The sequence below is a fragment of the Phalacrocorax carbo genome, chromosome 2 (assembly GCF_963921805.1).
Source record: "Phalacrocorax carbo chromosome 2, bPhaCar2.1, whole genome shotgun sequence".
NCBI lineage: Eukaryota > Metazoa > Chordata > Aves > Suliformes > Phalacrocoracidae > Phalacrocorax > Phalacrocorax carbo.
Window position 1 is genome coordinate 138,033,645 of NC_087514.1, and position 19,432 is coordinate 138,053,076.

The window sequence follows — 19,432 nt, forward strand, 5'->3', positions numbered from 1 at the left end:
TTAACACTTCGAGAAACAGTCTGAAGTAGTAAACTAATTCACTGCCTTTTTCACCCTAAAGCATAGTACATATTGTTCCCAGGATTCCTTCCCCCAAAAAATGGACTTCCTGCATCTTTTATTTCTCATCAACAACAGGACTGAAGAAAGTCCTTTATCTTGTTGTGGACAGTTAAAAGCTGCTGCATCAGTTCTCATCAGTATAACCATATCAGCAATCACTGCAACATCCTGCCTCCATTTCACAGTTTGGTACTGAGCAGGATCTAGGAGTACCTAGCAGTAGTAGCTTGTCCATGTAAGGGGGAGTCACACAGTTACTGATGTGCTCGTACAGGCACTCTGCCTCCAATTTGGAAATAAAAATACCCTCTGGCACACAACCCTTGAAATTGTATCAACTTCTACAGCAATTCCTATGCTGGAATCGATAACAAAATCAGCTATTCTGAGTACGAGACATCTGTACGTGGGACACGTCCTGATTCTAAAGCTATGTGCTGCTTCATATATCATTTATTCTGACTTTTCTCCTAACTCTGATTCCTTGAAATAAATTAAAAGATATATTAATACTTCCCGTTAAAAACAAACATTATATCTGAGCTACAGGGAAGATCTTGTCCAGAACAATCTAGTTGAAGCATACAGGACCTAAATGTAATACTGTTTTTTACATGAACTTATGAGATCATTTCAATGAAAGCTCAGTAGATTCAATTAAAATCTGCCTTCTGGTTGCTAAGCTCCATTAGCATTCTTTCAAGAACTGTGAGCAGTTTCTACAGATTCACAAAGAGGCCACAATGCCAGCTCTGAAGTCAAATCAGCAGAAGTTGTGGTCAACTGTAGCTATTCAACAGCAGCTATTCTACACTTTAATTAGATTTCTGCACCTACTAAAACACCATTCAGAAGATTTTTTTTTCACTTCTGTTTCAGATGAGAAACATGATTATCAACCCCTTTCATGATCTGCGTTAATGGAGGTAGCATTAATACATTTTAAAAAATATAAATTCCTCATAATCCACATTTCAGCTCATAAAATTGTTAATGATGCTAATTTAATTACTTTTAGGATGCTCCTGTAGCTTTAATGTCATTAAATTGCTGGTTTGTTTATCTTTCTGACCTGCTCTAAAATATTGACAATTCACCCTAACAAGAGAAAATTAATTCTCTTGTGTTAGAAAAACAGATTATCTTAGTTATTTACATCTTAATCCACAGCGCAAATATGTTTGGCAGGTCAATAAGTAAATCAAGTCAGTATTTCTGATATAATGTTTCCCCTAAGTAAGTTTTTGTTTGTTCTTTTAAAAAGCACGTTCTCTTCATTATAATCACGATGACAAAGTGATGAAGGTGGAACTTTAATTCCTCTTAAGGTCTGAGCATCAAACCTACCTGACTAGATTTTCATTGTCTCCAGTCCCTTTGCAGGTAGCACATTCAGTCCTTAAATCCTCTGACTTCGGCTTCTTTTGTAGAACAGACTGTCTTTGTCTTCTTTCTCTTGGAATCCGTTCCTGTCATAGCAGAAGGCAAAAGAAAGGAATGGGGGGGGAAAGGAGGGAGGGAAAGCAAATATTTTCAATTATAGCACTGAAAGTAACACTTCAGCCCAAAGTTTTAATTTTTTTGTGAAACTGTTAAAAAAACAAACAAACAAAACACTATATTCCAACCTCAGCTTTTTCTTCTTCAGGCACAAAGCTTCGTTTTCGTCCTCTAGTTCTCTAGAAAAAAATATATTTAAAATTTAATATTAGGTAACAATGTTTTTGCTACTTATCTATTATTCATAACAACAACAAAAACATACCACAGCAGAAAATTTAAAGCATTAACTACAGAACCACTGCAAGACTACTTGTCAGATGTCAGAACAACAGCTTCAGATCCTGGATATCAATCTACAGAACTAGCAAAACCAAAAAAAAAATCAAATACATTTGTTGACCTGAGCATGTGGAGCCTTATGCCAAAAAAGACTGCTACCAGAACTACAAATCTCTTACAGACTTTGCACTAACTTCCCAATACTAAAAAGCATAATTTGAAAATTGATATGGACAGTATATTACAGTAGATTCCTTGAACACTTACAAGTGCTTTACCTGTAAGCCAGACTGTCAGATTCAAAAATACCAAAATTTTAAAACTTCATCAAAACAGAAACAGAAAATAGTCAAGAATTAAAGCTTTCAAACTGAAGCTTAGTATAATGACTATATGGCAAATACTCATACAGCTGTAGCGTATACCAACATATAATGGATAAAAACAGATGAAATGGGTAATATAAAAAGTTGAAACTATTTCAGTATTGTAGTTGGCAAAAAAACTGGGTGGCCAACAAATACCAACAGTGCTGAGGAAAAGAAGTTTCCAGGAAAAGCAAACACCAAAGGTTTACGATCAGCTCTAAATAACTACATGCAAGTCCAGTTTCAGTCAATATATTTTTATCTCTGAAATAGCAGCCACAAGCTGACAATATCATGCCCTTTCCTCCTTGTTTAACAAGGAAAGAAAATTACAAAGGATACGGAAGGAAAGGCAAAACGTCAGAGACTATTCCACTAACCCACAATGTCTGATACTTTGACACAAATAAAATAAATGAATAAATAAACAAACAAACTTTAAAATGCTTGTTTTTCCCTGAGGAAATCATCACTTAGGAAGTAGTTTGTCATATGATAAAAAACACTGCCTACTTTATGATTTCTTAAAATTTGTTTTGAAGCAGCTAGTGTTCATCTCAGAACAAGTAAAAACCAGCTGATCAAAAAGAAAAAAAATCATTAAAAAAAGATCAGTTGAGAATAACAAGCAGCCATAAATCCAATTCTGAAGAAGCAACTAACATCATGTTTCTTCTGTTTGGGGTCCTCTTTGAAGGGGATTTATATTAGTTTCAAATTAATACTGTTCGCTATTTTAAACTATTTTATACATTTAAATATAGTTATCTGTAAACCTGCCACTTCAACACATCTATACCTTTCTACCTATACAGATTTTGATATGCACATGTTAATCGGATACCATTTGGGAGTTTGTTTTTTTTTTTGTTTTAGGCAAGACTTCACTCTGTAGTAGAAAGGAATGTAGTAGAATGGAACAGCGGTCTATTTTGTGCATCTTTAGAATACATTAATAATTCCTTTTCACATTTCCCTAAAGACAATTTATAAAAAATTGTAAAACCTCATCTATCCAAATAGATAGTTCATCCAAACCTGGAAGAACCAATTTATTACACATAACCGATTTTATCAATGCAATATTAGAGGTATTAATGTAACATGGGCTATATGTCAACTACACACTATACAACCCAAGGTCACTCTAACTTAAAACTAGAGAAAAGAAAGTTTGATCCGACATCAGCACATTAACTGCCAATTTTACTACTTTCAGTCTCTGGCATTAGTCCTAAGAACACTTAAAACTTTGACAATTTTAGGCCATGTAGGCCCTGCTGAATGTAGCTGTGTAAATTAAAAAGAAGTAGGTGTAAAAGTGTAAGCCAACATATGCAGTGTTATGGTCCTCACTCTCCATGTTTAAGCAGCAAGAGACAATAATGCATGCTTCGTACAGTCAGAGTAATGACATTTTGAAAACTAATATATAATTTGGACATACAGGTAACAATGAAATTATTTTTTACCCTAAGTGGAAAAGATTACAAGTTAATAACTATATTTTAAGAAGTGATGAATCATGTTTAAACTTTATCTAAAAAATGGAGAGACAAGATTTATAAATAATTTAGGCACCTTTGTCAAGAAAATCCTGGTTTTCATCTGTCTATAATGTGTGATGTATATGACAAGGAATGTCACATGAAGTTATGCCTTCATTACATTTCCATTACATTAGACCTACATTAGATTTCTAAACCTTCAAGCATACGTGAATCTTTTTGACAATCGCTAGAAAACAACCTTAAAATCAACATATTTGACATACACATTTGTAGGATATTTTATATGCTTTTAAAGTAACAGAATTTTACATTAATGTTTTTGCAATTTCCACACTTAAACATATTTGCAATACTAGCTTCTGCTCAGAATCATCTTACTATTGTCAGCATTCACAATGGAAAATAACACTAAACTCACAACTTAAAATTGAATATTCTGTGATTTTCAACAACAGCCTTCCAGTAATTAGGCATTTGTAATTTTACATATGTTTTCACTGAAGTTACCTTACAGATTCACAGAAAAGAATTAGATAAACCTGGATTACTTTTTCCAGTATTTTTCATTGCTGTTTGCCTCAAAGTACTGTATTTGCATTTTAAAATGCTTTGAATAATTTCTGTCATTAGTGGGCTCAGAATCAGAACATATTATAAGCATCAAATATTAGAGCTGCACGGACTTGCCATAAACAATTTCAAATTTAAGATTTCTTACAAAAGAAAAGCTTAAAGGAACAGTTTTATTATATATGTCCTTTATTATATATGTCCAATGGTAAATACAACAACTGAAATAAACTTGTGCATATTCAGAATTTACTTGGAAACAGATATGTTAATCCAGTATAAGAAGCACATAAAGGCAGTGATTTTTTTAAACAAAACACTTGGCAATTCAATACTATAGAGATATCTTCAATTTACAACTTCTCTATATCATAAAACAGAGCAAGTCAGTTTTGTGAAATTTGTCCCTGCATTTCCAAAGTGCTCAAACAGTAAGTCAGGAAAGCAAAGCAAAAAGTCATGTTATCAGCACACAGGCAAAATCCCCATTAATGCCAGTGCAATCCCAGCAGGTTTTTTGTTTCACTGCAAAAGGTAGATATGCTTTAAAATATCAACCACGTGGAGTAGACAACTTAGTCCGGAAAAATCACAGCTAGATCTGGATTAGACAAATGCAACAGATACACCGCAACTGCCTCAAGATATCGCTTTAGGGCAGGAATCAAAAACAAAGTACTGAACAATGGAATGTGGTTCATAATATGTAACTATATATTTTCTGTATATGGAAGTAAAAGGTTTCTGTAAAAATTATTTCAAATGCTGACATTTAATGACGGATGATTGGCAAGTCTTTGGCTGTGTCTCACTTACTTGCACAACTCTGGAATTCATTCAATGTGCACTCAAGCAAGAGATAAGCATGCTATGTGTTCAGACACTTCCTCGCTATTAACAGGATTCCAGCCACTGAGCTTTAGATTCCACAGCATCAATGGAATCACCATGCAGGCATTTACATTCCCGTTACTACACAGGCAACTTAAGATTCCAGTTGGCAGATAAATTACATGCCTATAGCTAAGGGCTAATTAAGTACTGATCCTATATAACCTTAACTACCCCAGAAAATCAAACTTATGCCAAGGCCGTGAAAGGAGGTTGTAGCGAGGCGGGGGTCGGTCTCTTCTTACTAGTAACAAGCGATAGGACGAGAGGAAATGGCCTCAAGCTGCTCCAGGGGAGGTTTAGGTTGGATATTAGGAAAAGCTTCTTCACCGAAAGGGCTGTCAAACATTGGAACAGGCTGCCCAGGGAGGTGGTTGAGTCTCCATCCCTGGAGGTATTTAAAAGAAGGGTAGATGTGGTGCTTGAGGATATGGTTCAGTGGTGGAGTTGGCAGTGATAGGCTAGCAGTTGGACTCGATGATCTTAAGGGTCTTTTCCAACCTTAACGATTCTATGATTCTATGACACACAAGGCAGATATTATTTTAAATTTGATATCCTTACACAACTGGGGCCCTTAAAAAATAAAATTAAAAATAATAATAACAAAAAGAACAAATGTTAAAACCAGCCAAACTAGTCAAATTTTACTTCCTAATACTATACCATAACACTCCTATTCCCCCACTTCTCTGGTGACTTCTTAACCTGTCCTTCTATATTACATTCAAAGCATGTCTCCCACCATATTTCCCAAGTTCTCCCTATGTTCCCAAACTAAAGGGAGGACACAGTAGGACAGGTTCCAAACTACAAGTATTTACACCGGACACTGAGAGACCAAACACAAAGGATAACTGAGCTCGTAACTAAAACCTCTTCCTTACCCAGCACTTTTCCTTCCCACCCAACTGCTCTAAAAAGACCCAAGAACTTTATTACCTTAGGCATACATACAGCTCTATCAAATTTTGCCATAATGGGCCAACAGGTTTCTAGAGGCAATGCTACCAGAACAGTAGGCAACTGCATAACTTGCTTTTTTTAGGAAACCAAATTAAAAGCTATTCTTTTCTGAAAAAAAGAAACAGTCAAAAGATCTAGCTGCTGTCTCAAGAAGAATGTTCCTTACACTGAACAGAAATTAAAGAGAAAAATAGTGTCTTATTTCACTAGCAGTACATCCCAAAATAATCTAAACAGACCAAGAAAGATCAATTAAAATTAAGATGCAAGCATAAAATGAAAGTATTTTTAAACCAGAAAAAAAATCAATTAAAAGGTAAAAATAAAAGATAAAAATAGATTACATTTTTTGTATAATATTGGGGGGGGGGGGAACCACCTCTATACAACAGCAAACTGACTGCTAATTAAACTCTTTAAAATTACACAAGATGATGTTCCTCAGGTATACAGACTGAGCCATTTGGTTCAATGAAATCATCGAGGTGAAAGCAAGCCATCTTTAGCAAGAATACTGTACTAAGGTTTAGCTTTCACAGCAATCTTAATGCCCTCCCTCAGAAAAGAGTAATGCTCTGGGTAAATGAAGCCTAAATAATAAAAATGTCCCTTTTGGTCTTTTACTTCAAAGCTTGTCATCTACGGAAGCTGGAGAACCATCCCACAGTATTAAAGCATACACCATTCCTCTAAGATATTTCACGAACTTCTGACTTCACATACAAAATCTGGGAAAAAGAAAAAAAAAAAAAAAAAAAAAGAAAAACCTGCTTCTTGCCTCTCCAACGTTTTAAAAATTTATACAAGACATTACAAGACTAACCTACAGAGAAACAGTGATGGACATGACATGCAAATAGCTATCAAACCTGAAAAGAAAGAGAAGTAGAAAAAGAACAGCATTTGCTTGCCCCTCTCTAATTTATTCGGTAATTATCTAAGCTGACAGTTACTAAAATATTCCATAAAATATATAGTATTTTACAATATATAAGTAATAAACCACAATTAAGAATGTTAGGGAATGCCTCTAAAAACAGGAAGAAATTAGGAGAACTAGGGCAAGGGAAAGAAACCAAAAACGGGTTTCTTTCAGCCATCATGTTTTGTGACGCTAAAGTAAGCATCTGTTGTGTGCAGCATTCTACTGCTGTGGTGTGGAAACTTGCATATCAGCTTAAGGAATTAAGAAGAATTAGGAAATAAATGGCTGAAAAATAGAATACTAACATAAGAAATGAATAATTCATGGCAAAAGAATAAATGATACAACATGATGTGGATCAAATGCATGAGTGATTTGGAACTAGGGTGACATTTTCAGAGGATATATGGACAAGATATCAGTAGAGGTTTGGGGATAATGTGATTCCAGCTCATGGAAGGAAGTACTGTACTCAAGACCGCTAGAAAACCAGACAGTTAAAAAAACTATCCAAAATGGAATGACAAATGTTGAGGGAAAAACGTGATCAGCAATGGGATCAAACTGCCAATCCAAAGGTGGGAGAAGAAAGACTGAAGTGGGAGTCTCCATTTTGGACTTGGAAAAACTAGAAGTGAATACTTAAATTTTACATTCCAGTTGCTCATAAGCAACTCACTCACAACAGGGCAACAATACAAAACATATGCAAAATGAAAAAGATTAGACAATGCATTGACTGTAAGATATTGAATATTCTCAGAAAGATAAATTCTGTACATGAGACGAATGAAAGATATCTGTAAAGAACAAACAAAGTCTTAGGATTAGTCCAGTACTCTCTGAAAGGAAGCAGACTGTTTGCAAAACAGCAAAGGAAACAAAGCAGCAAATCAAAGCTGAAAGGAAAGAGACTGACTGCTGTCGCTCACAGAGACAACAAGTTGGTATGTTGGTTTCAAAAGATGAAAGCAGAATGGTGAACATGACCCAAAACCACCATGGCTATCAGCAAACCACATCGTTATGCCTCTCTCCTTTGTCCATAAGACACATGCTTTAAATCAGTTCATCCACAGACAGCAACAGAAGGTAGAATGCTCTCTTGGAGCAGTTTTGGTTTGCCAACTCAAAGAAACGGAAAACCAAGAATTCATCAACTGACCAAAATGGAGGTGGCAATTCCCAACAGTCATAAATGCTCTTCTTAAATATAGAGCATTGCCTGAAGTGCTCCTGGAGGATAAAAATTCATACTGGCACCTGTTTAACTTCTGCTTCTACTCCAGAAGGGATACATCAGTTATTAGTATTATAAAGACATGGAAAAGAATATGAAATACTGAACACAGCTGTGGTTAGCAACAATGCTTCAAGTCTACTTCGCATAAGGTGAACTAGCATGGTTCTGGATTTGATCTGCTCAGTCACCTTGTTTTTCAGTAACCCAATGGTGATTTCTGCAAGGCAATTCCAAAAAGTTATTTGAGAAAGCTAATTTAAACCCAAGAGGGATTGAAGCACAATGATACTTAACAGAATTTAAGAGATTACCAGTCATTTTCAGAAGTCATACTCATTCTGCCAACTATTTCAAACATCACAGTAGACAGCACTGTACCCAGTTTCTCCTTTGCTTAATATGTTACTTGATTAGAATTTATTTTAATTGTTTGCACACACACACAAAGGCAGCAGAGGCCCAGCACATCTGCTTACGCCGTTACACCTGTGCAAATTCAGGGGTTTCATTCCATTGGCGTGTACTGCTTCTGCTAGTAGGCAGGAAAGATGACCTGTTTTATGCTGGTGCTTCTATACCTCTCGGATGTCACAGAAACAATATTGGCAGATACACAGGGCTCTTCTTTTCAGCACTGAGTTTCAGATACCACTAATAGTGCTGGCACGGTGAGGTAAGTATTATCTTCATAAAGGTGAGCACAGGAAGTTCAGTCATTATCCAAATGCTCCTGGAGTTTGGGGTCACATGATATCATCAGGAAGGTGTGCATTTTCATCTAAATAATTCAAAACTAGTCACAGATTTCACACTAATAAATTTATTAAATTACTGAAGACACACCTGACTTAAAACTATTGGTATTATGAGAATTTCTTTATTGTGTAAAAAGTTCATAGATTTTTTTTTGTGTTGTAATTATTAGAGGGCCAAATGTGAAGAACTTAAGATGCTTTGATTTTTGTAGGTCTGCAAATCTCACATTTCTCTGAAACACCACACATTTGATTTTTGTTTCTCTGCCTGTCTGGCAGCTACAGTGACTGCTCTAGAAAGACGTACAGCTACATGAAATACACAGCAAAGAGGGCCAGCATAAGATTACAACTGTGTTTTAATCCTGTTTCTTATCTAAAAGCTTCAGTCATTTTTTATCTTTTGTTACCTTATAGTTGACACACTAATATTAATGAGAAACTTCCACAGTTTTACCTCATGCCAAACTATGGTTCATCGATACATATCACACCTATCAAAAACTTTCTAACCCTAACCCTCTCACTCATACAGCATTTAACATATACTTGTTAATGAACATCTAAAGACAAAAAAGAAAAATATAAAAGAAATCAGTATATATCAGAATGCTATGGAATCATTCCAAAGAAAGAGGTCATGGCAAGGAGTCATTTCATTGCTACGGAACTGAAAATGACTCTGATGTGAAAGAAAAGCAGAGCAGAACACTCTCAGCAAACAGAACTGGGAAAACACGCACTACTACCAAAAAAGTAACCTAATGACATCACTGTGCTAACTATCGAGAGCATGTATAAAGCAAACTATAGATTTTTCAGAAGCCTGAGAAAAAAAAACACAGGTTGAAACTGCACAGATAATGTGATCATTACCGTTACCATTTTGCTAAAATAGCAATTAATTGATCATTACACGCAATCCTTATTAAGAGTTTAATGTTATAAACATGCTTTGCCAATGAAAAAGTTACATTCAAGCCAGCTGCAGAAAAATCCCTTTGACATCCTTTGCTTTGTTAAACGACAGAAAAAATATTCTATTGATGGTACCAGACATAAAATTATTTTAAATAAAGGACAGCTATATAGACACCAGATGGCACACTCGCTCAAGACAGATCAAAGTGAATACCTTAAATGGTACGTATCACTAGTATTCAAAATATATCTCTGAAATAATTATTTAATTTTCTGGAAAGCTGGCAGTAATAAAAAGGGAACTGTCAGTTAAAAATAAACAGCAGTGAATCAAAATATCATTACAAAGAGAAACAAGTCAACCATGAAGCGTAATTAAACAGAATTACAATTCCCCCTATTTTTTTTTATGTTCCCATTCTCTTGAGAACCTTTATTTTCTAGAAAAGCAAAAATTTTGCAGTATCCCTGCTGTCAAACTGTACTATCACTGAATCTGGATATTAACTTGAAACTACTGTTTCTAAGACAAAAATTTAACAGAATTTGAGAACTAGCAGGACTGCTTTACATCCTTTTTAACACTAATAACCTCCAAAGCACACTGTTTGGAGAACCGAAACAGAAGTGGGAGAACAAAAAGGCCAGAAAAAATCAGTTCGCAGATGTTGCTAAAAGAAGTGACCCTTTTCTAGAAAACTGGACTTAAATGCACGTATTTGCAGAAGTGATAGATATGCTAGTTACCCTTACTTACAGAGGTATTGATATCTACACCATCAGAATACCATTTGGAATATGTCCATCTCTTCCTGCCTTTGCTACATCAAAAAGAAGCGATCTTTCATGTATGGGTTTTTTTTCTCCCCACTGTCTTAAAAAAAAAAAAAGTGAAACAAAAAAAAACCCAACAACGAAACCAAACAAACAAAACAACCCCCAAACAAACAAATCCAAACGCAAAACTCTGGTATACTCCATTCACTTCAAGCATTGTGGAAGAGCTGCATCAATTTATCTTATTTTCCTCCTTTCTAAATTTGATCTCTATCAAAGAGTGTCCTATACTATCATGTGTCCATGCATTTGGCAGGCTGATTGATCTAGCTTTTATATGTTTTTGTTGACATGTCATAGACTCAGTTGAGCTTTTACGTTCAGCGTGGAAAAACCTTATGTTTCAGAAAGCGGAGTAACTCCTGATTATTTTGTCCTAGAACATTAATGTTCACGTGACAGCAATTTCTTTTAAGTTGAATATGGCAAAAACATTACTATTAGATAGTTGCTTTAAAAGGTCTTCCATGTATTTATTTAGAAGTCATATTTAAATGGCTGACTAGTTATTGACAATATTAATTAAATGATGATAAGTATAGATAAGTGTTTTAAAATTATTTGCTGTTTTTATGAAGCACTGATACTTATACTCAAATTGGAATTTATGTTCTGTTTTTCTCCTGCAGCCATATTTTATTCAAGCTTTGTATCTATGACATCACATAATTATATTACCCAATAGATGTTTGTAAAGCATTTTGGTGGAAATAGTTCAGTTAAAAATAACATAACAGTCCTGTTTATCTTTTAATATACTCTAAGAAAAACAAAAAATCACTTCTCTACTATTTTTTTCTTATTTGAAAAAAAAAAAAAAGAAAAAATTATTCTAAATAACAGGCTTTATTTGTAAAACAAAAGCAGTGTATACAACAACTCCCTGTGCTAAAAACAGTTTGTAGGTGCTTTGCCAGTATTTTTTATTATTGTTATTTTTTAAAACTAATCTACATAGACCATTCAAAACCTAAACCTCTGCTAAGAGTATCCTGACACAGATGTAAGGCTAAGTACCTCAGAGACTTAAGATGAGAAAAACCTAAAAAAAAAAACCCAAAACCAAACCTGTTAAGTTCATAAAGGAAAAGGAGGAGGAGAAATAGTACAGGTTGCAGAAGGTAAAATTAGATGTCCTTCTTATTTTTTGCAATAATCCAATCCAAAAGGAATTTGTAAGATTACATTTAAAGTGGGGAAAAAACCCCACCACTATTTTCTTTAAAAACCAATTTAGCTCTGGAAAAAGGAAATCCACAATATCCATGAATTCAGGTGTTCCGAAGGATTTAAAAAAAAAATAAATTGCAGGACTTAAGTGCACATCCGTAATTAGACTGGATGAGAAACAATGGTAAAATTCTGAACACTTCTAAAAGGGTCTTTTATTCTTCATAGTACAACCCAAGCAGAAAGAAATTAGAAAAAAATACTACAAATACGGAAAAAAGCAATTTTTCATGAAAGATTATATCCTTTACCATCTCTGAGATCAGTGTTACCAAAGAGGAGCTGCAGAACAAGATGACAGCAAAATATCAATTCTGAAAATACAATTTATCATTAAATATTTTTAGCATATAGGCTTAATCATATGTATTTGTATAAAGTGTCTTAAAAATACTAGCTATTATTGTCATCAGTAACACCTAATGCAACTTTATGAAAATAAAATATTAGGGCTTAGCGACAATTTGTGTGAAAAAAGTAATGAAGTGTTAACTAGGACAAACCACTACAATGAAATCCAAACATGTAAGATGTATTCTGTTCCCTTAGGTATGTGGCAAAAAAAAAAAAAAATTAAAAAATAAAATTTAAAAATCCCCAAAACTAAAAAACCACAAAACCAACTTCTTTCAATTATATCAATTCAAGATAAATTTATGCAAAACAAATGGAAATTCCCTTAAGAGCAACAGATACACAATTCAACAGCTTTATAATTGCACTTGTTCATCGTAACTGTAAGCAAGGCTGATTACACACTGTTAGCTAAGCAGGCTTGCCAATTCCTTCCAAAATAAAACTAGATCAAATAAAACATGGCCTGAGATGCAAAATACACTGAGAAGAGAGGACTGTGAAGTAGGAAGTATATTTTCAAATTGTTAATTTTTTCTTATTTATTTTTTCTTCTTTATTTTAAACTATTTTAAAAGGATTTGAGCAGTGAGTATACAAAGGACAGAAAAAGTTTCTGGTCACAGTTGTAGAAGTGCACCACACATGTTCCCTGTGTAGTCAGACTCAAGTAAACTTCATATGAGAAAGTGTTCAAAGGTCAGGGTTTCTTCCCCTCAAATATACAGACAGCTCCAGACCTAACGAATTAAAAAGTATTCTCTTCCTAAAAAGAAACAGAACAAAACAAACAAGCAAGAAAAACTATCACCAATTTCTCTGGGTTCATAGCAAAGGTGAATGGGAAGCCCATACTGCCAGGAAGTTATCTAGTAAGTCTTCAGAGGTCTGTTATCTTCATTTCGTTATACAGCCTAAGTGCACCAAGATCATGAAACAGTTGAAACAAAGGAATTCAGCCTAGTTCAGAGAAAGAAATCCAGCAGGAGTCAAGGGTGTGAACCTTCCCTTTCAGAGTTAAGTAGAAGACAGAAATGAATAAATAAATATATACTAAATATATAACTGAATAGATAAATAACCCGTCAGCTATGCTATGGGAAAGCTAAAAGCATGGAGATAACTTTGACCAAGGAGCCCTATCCACAGGTCAGCAAAGATGTTATCTTGTCAATCTGTATGTTGGAGAAAAGGAAAAACCTGGAGAACTGAAAAAGAGAGCCTAAAAATTCAAGGAGAGGATCAAAGTTTTTCTTAAACTGGTAGCTGTAATTCCTCCGCAGTACAATTCTGTACTGTGCCAACATACTAGTCCACTCGAAGTAAATTTCATGTCTGTATTACATACCACATTGTAGACATACTCTCTAACACATGAGGTGCAAAATCATCAGTGTAGCACATCAGTGTCACAGCATGAGGGGAACACTTCAGAGCAGACTTACTTCCATTTAGCACAGAAGGAGGTGGGCAGTTATTACATGGGCATTAGAACAAACCAATCTGTCTTCCAAAAGATTTCTGCACAATGTTTCGTATCACTCTTTTGTCTATTATTACTACGAATGTCTTCCCTGTGATACTTTTAGTCCTCTTCAGTCCCATAATCATGATTCCTCACCCCCAATACCACTATATTAGGTATAAAAAGAGGAAAGAGAGAGAAAGAAAAATTACCAAGGAGATGCAAAAGGTTCAGTAGGCAGAAACACCAGATAAGTTTTCTTTCTGTATGAACAGCATGACAACGGTCATTTCAACTTACCCATACAGCTGTAAGAACCTTCATGTTCTTACACGTACAGAAGAAGGGAACTTTCCCTCAATGACAAAAAGAAAGAAAAAAAGAGTTTCTTTCCTACAGAGGTTCTCAATTATTCACAAAATTTAATTTTGGATTACTCACACTCCTAATAGTTTGAGCCAAATTAATCATTTTGGCTTGAGTTGGTCTTGAAGTTCTTCTTGGTCATAAGCCAGTAAAAGGAAACCAAAAAGGTAAATCAAAGCTGCGGCCCAAACGTTCCAAATATTTTGAAATGTAATTAAAGCAAACATTTAAGGTTAGGTCAGGAAAACACTTATTTAATCCTATCAGTGTACACTCAGAAGAGTTAAGTATGGTATCTGCTAGTACAAGCATAAAAAGTCTGAAAAGCCCTGTGAGGAAAATGAAGTTGTGTTGCATGAGAGATGAAGTACATCTAAAACAGGTTTAAGTATTTCCTAATATTAAGAAGTATATTGGAAGATGAACCACCACTTTATTTGTAATTACTACCCACGTCCAAAGGGTCATGGGAACACTACTCACTCCTCAAACTGGACCTAAAAGCCCTTTGATACTTTTATGTACATTTTATAGGTGATGTGACACATCACACATGAAAAACCTTGTTTTATGAGCAAGCAGGAGAGCAAAATTTTAAGGATTAGAGCACCAGAGAAATACAATGGAATACAGTGATTAATAAAACAGCTCTGCTTTCAAATGAAAGAAAGATACTAAATATTTCTTCAGTACAGGAAGCAAGAGTTTTTGTTTCTCTTCTCCAAAAAACTTTCCACAAGGAAAGTCTGAGGAAACATATAATGACTAGTAGGACTAGAAAGCTAAACAAACTGAAATAACAGGATTTTGTGACAGTCACAAAATACGCAGTCAGTCAGTAGGTTGCCTGTACACAAGGAAATGACTCATTACTTTACAGTTGTAATTGGCAATTGGATATATTGAAATCTTAGCATACAAGAACAAAGTGTCCTTTTCTAAGGACTTTACTAAGGCAAAGAACAGCTGTAAAGGATAACTTTAAGTGCAAAAGGAATTCTCCCTTTTTCTGCAACTAACAGCAGACTTTGTGACCCAGGTAAAAGGAGAAGCTTGTACAGCTCTTCAGTTCAGTACCAGGTTTCCCAGCTTTTTACAGTAGCAAAACTATGTATTTAACACAAGTAATAAAGCATTAAACAGAGGAAAGGGAATTTATAACAAAAATAGACCATCAATCAAATTGAAATCCCGCAATTCAAAATGTCCAAAACATGTATCTTAAACAAAATTATTATGAATATGAGCTTCCTAACAACAACTCAACTATCATTTACCGTGTTTCTGATTGGAATTTTCTTCGGTTCTGGTGGCACATCCTGGGGAACAAATTTCACTGGTTCCTTAATCTGCCTTCTTGATCGTTTGGTCCCATCTGGCAAGGTTTCCATGGCAATATCAGCCTCCATGTCACTGCTACCTGCCTGGTCACACTCTGAGCATTGCCTGCAAAGTGGAAGATTTTCTATTTAAAACTACAGTCACAAAAGTAGAAATAGCGACATACTGGAGTGTTTGGGTTTAAAATAAATTCAAAAGTCAAGAAACCCAGTGGACACCGAAAGGAGTCCCTCAAATTTACATGTTAAACATATGATAGTTTAAGCAACTAAGCAAAAACAAGCAAGACTTTCTTATTACTGGTTTCTTTTCCTGAGAGTATTTAAACTTTGAAAACCACGATTTTGAAAGTAGGATTTAATCTTCAAGAAAGACGCACTCTATTTCACCATTTGCATCCTACCATATCCCCATTTTTAATGGTGTCCACTGATCTGAATCTATTCCATCATTGTAACTGCTGCTGCAGTTTAATCTTTACAATGACACGCTGCTGAACTCATTCTGATGAGAGCACTCTTTAGTGGCAGGAATTTAGAAGAAATGTCAGTTATGAAAATCAATTTTAGTATGTATTTTCTATGGAAGTGAGTTTTAAATCTGGAAAAAAATAGTTAAGAGACAATTAAAGATATAGAAGCTGGAGACATATAAACAAACTTTGAACACCGAGTTGAAAAAAATGCCTGTTGAGTTTTTGAAAAAGTACAAAATCACAATCACAACTTCAAAAGTGAACAGATGCTAAGGTAATACCATTAAAAAGCTCCATGACAGAATTAACAAGATAAGAAGTCATCAAGTTTTGTTCTCATTTGCAGAAAATACTCATCTTATGCACAGACATAAATGTGGATGTTAATTAAAACTATGTTAATGAAAACCCAAAAATTATACCCACTGATAAGAGCCATTTTTTTAACTCCTTCTGACATTACACTTCCAGTTCAAAAAACTATAAATCCTTGCAAACAAATTCCAATTCATTACTGTTCTCATGTTAAAAATGTTCTTTTATAATACCAACTAAAAAAAAAAAAAAATCAACATTATGTTCTGGTATTAACTGGCATTAACTGGCAGGGATACACACATTAAAATTATGTAAACAAAGGAGCAAATCTGCTTTGGAAGGAGACAAACAAAAACATGCATTTAATTATTTGAAGGTAAATGTCAGTACACAATTGTGACAAGCGGGCATACTCATCCCATATCTAAACAAAAGCATAAAGTCAGGTATCTATGTTGTGTCTGAGCTGAGTTCTTCATATATACACGTTCAACAGGAATGGTTTTTCTCCTGTGAACTTCAGTAAGGGCCAACATGATATCACCTCCATCAACTTTCCATGTTTGCTGATTCTTTCAAATTAATCCAAGCAGTATGATCTCAGATCTCTCCTGGCTATATACCAGAAGACAACAGCAGTCATCATGGGCCGCTAGACAGACCAGTGGCTACCAAGTCAAAATAGATAGGATCTAATCCTGGATTGGGTAACCGGTATCAGCGTAACCTTGGCTAAGTCAACACCTTTCTCCATCAATTTTTCCATATGTATAATTCAGATAATTGTGGCTACATTATAATGTTATGAAGATTAATCATTTCTTCTCACTAGAACACTTCAGACCATCAGAAATAGGACACATGCCAGTGCTAGAAGTAGTTGCTAGTCTAGCAAAGCAGAAGTAGATTGCAGGAAAGATAACCGTCTTTCCCTCATATCACAGAATCACAGGTTGGAAGGGACCTCAGGGATCATCTAGTCCAACCTTTCTAGGAAGAGCACAGTCTAGACAAGATGGCCCAGCACCCTGTCCAGGTGACTCTTGAAGGTGTCCAACGTGGACAAGTCAACCACTTCCCTGGGGAGATTATTCCAATGGTATAGAGACTTTATTAGTAGCCAAAACACAAGGAAATCAGTTTATGGAGTTTTTATACTTTACAGACAGTTTTAGGCCAGCATGCAAGTATGTAATACTCTATTCTTACTCCTCTCTACAAACCTCAGTTTGCTACAGACACAGTACCTGTAACATTTCTAGGCCTCTTTAGGACACTAAAATAGAAAAATAATTATAATAATAATAAAAAATATAAGGTATAATAACTTTTACAAAAAGCTACTTTTTACAGTTATATGTTTACATAAACTTGTGAACAAACACACACATAAAGATCTATACACATGCACTCAAGTAAATAAACAAAAGCACACAGACCAAACTACTCTTAGCATAAGATTTTATGAAGGCAGGCTTTCCAATGATGTAAGAAGAGAGAGAAGCTTCAGAGATAACAGCATTCTGTCAAACTTTTATATGCCTACTTAGCTAAAGATTACTTTGGGTTCTTTACTTCTATATGATGCATTTTCTTCAAGCTGTCCAACTCAAAATTCCAAGGAGATTTTCTGTCTGGTAAGCATCAGAAAGCACAGCACTTCATAATGCTGCAGCATCAGTCATGTCATTAATTTATGTAATAGAAAGCAAATATATGTAATGGAAAGTACTATGATCTGCTTATGCAGATGTAAGCAACAGCTATGAAAGCATTCAAAAATCCTGTGATGAGCAATTCTTACAAAAAGTTTATGTTCCCCATTTATTATGGTAGAAAATGTGTACTATCTATAAATTAAAAAATAAGCATTCTACAACTAAAGACCTGCATTAAATAAAACCGAAGTTTTTATAAGACTAAATACATAGTAGTATGGTTTTTCAGCAACATTTGGAGTTGGGAACCCAGTCTCTTGGATCTACCACACTGCACTTATGATTTAAATAATTCCTGTTCTTTAGCTCTGCACTGCTAAAAGAGAAAGACACTGTTTTTCCGCTACATAAAGCTCAGACAGTAGTACAGAAACTAACTATGCAGATCAGTATTTAGTTTCATTAGGGCCCTATTTAAATATAAATAAACTAAGTACGTTAATTTTTATGTTAGTGAGGAAGACAAGAAACATCTCCGGCAATAGATGAGCTACTACATGCAAGTTCCTGAAATTCCAGCTTGCTCTGAAACAGGCGGTGCAAGTGTCACAGCAATCAAAATTAGAAAAAAAGCTAGACCTACAAAAAGAAAGCTTCAAAACGATAGTATGGGGGTGGGTGGGGGTGGGTCGGTGTGAACCATAGAACAAAACTTCAGAAATACACCGAAGGTGAGGGAAAAAAGGAAAGTTACAAAATATGAACTTACAAGCAACCTCCTGATTTACTGGAATAGCATCTACTATCACAGGCAACCACATCTTATCAACCCTATTATAAAGCAGTCAAGCTTCAACTATAAAGTAGTTTGGCTGTTAGCTCCCATAGGGCCCACAGAAAAGCTATTACAGACACACTCCTGTGACTTGGAAACAATCTCCTAACTTTTCAACCCCTATTATGGTTTATTTCAACATGGTTCTCGAATTTAAAGAACTCTCTTCCCATTCTGCTGTTCAATCCCAATATATTAACAGAAAGCAGCCATATGACTCTTCCTTTTGGCTATGCTGAAGTCATGCTCATTTAATTTCACCTCTTCAAGGACAATCAGTACATAGAGAACCTACCACAACAGGTCACCTTTCCAACTGTTCCATCAATCTTCAACTACCTCTAAATTAGCAAGCATTGTCATGCAGCACAAGCAAATTAATAGGAGAAATGGTGCCAAGATTCAACTTCTGTACACAGGTTTTATTTTGCTTTTAGTCTGGACTTGCCTAATCTAGACCCTCAGAGAAAATCAGTAGTAGGCAATAATGTGCCTCCTGCTAAAAATTACTGGAAATGTTTGATCCATCAAGAAATCTCAGTGATGATTTGAAAACTT

At 35.0% G+C, this 19,432-nt stretch overlaps 1 protein-coding gene across 6 annotated transcripts in view; it reads right to left on the reverse strand.

Annotated features, from left to right (window-relative positions):
- The window catches only part of PHF14 (PHD finger protein 14), a 166,491-nt gene that overhangs the window by 96,408 nt on the left and 50,651 nt on the right, over positions 1–19,432 (reverse strand). For all 6 annotated transcript variants that reach the window (XM_064444533.1, XM_064444531.1, XM_064444532.1 and 3 more), the window contains exons 14-16: positions 15,525–15,693; positions 1,692–1,742; positions 1,411–1,532 (exon numbers count right to left, since the gene is read on the reverse strand). In XM_064444533.1, coding sequence (XP_064300603.1) covers positions 1,411–1,532; positions 1,692–1,742; positions 15,525–15,693 — 342 coding nt within the window. The remainder of the gene's footprint in view (positions 1–1,410; positions 1,533–1,691; positions 1,743–15,524; positions 15,694–19,432) is intronic.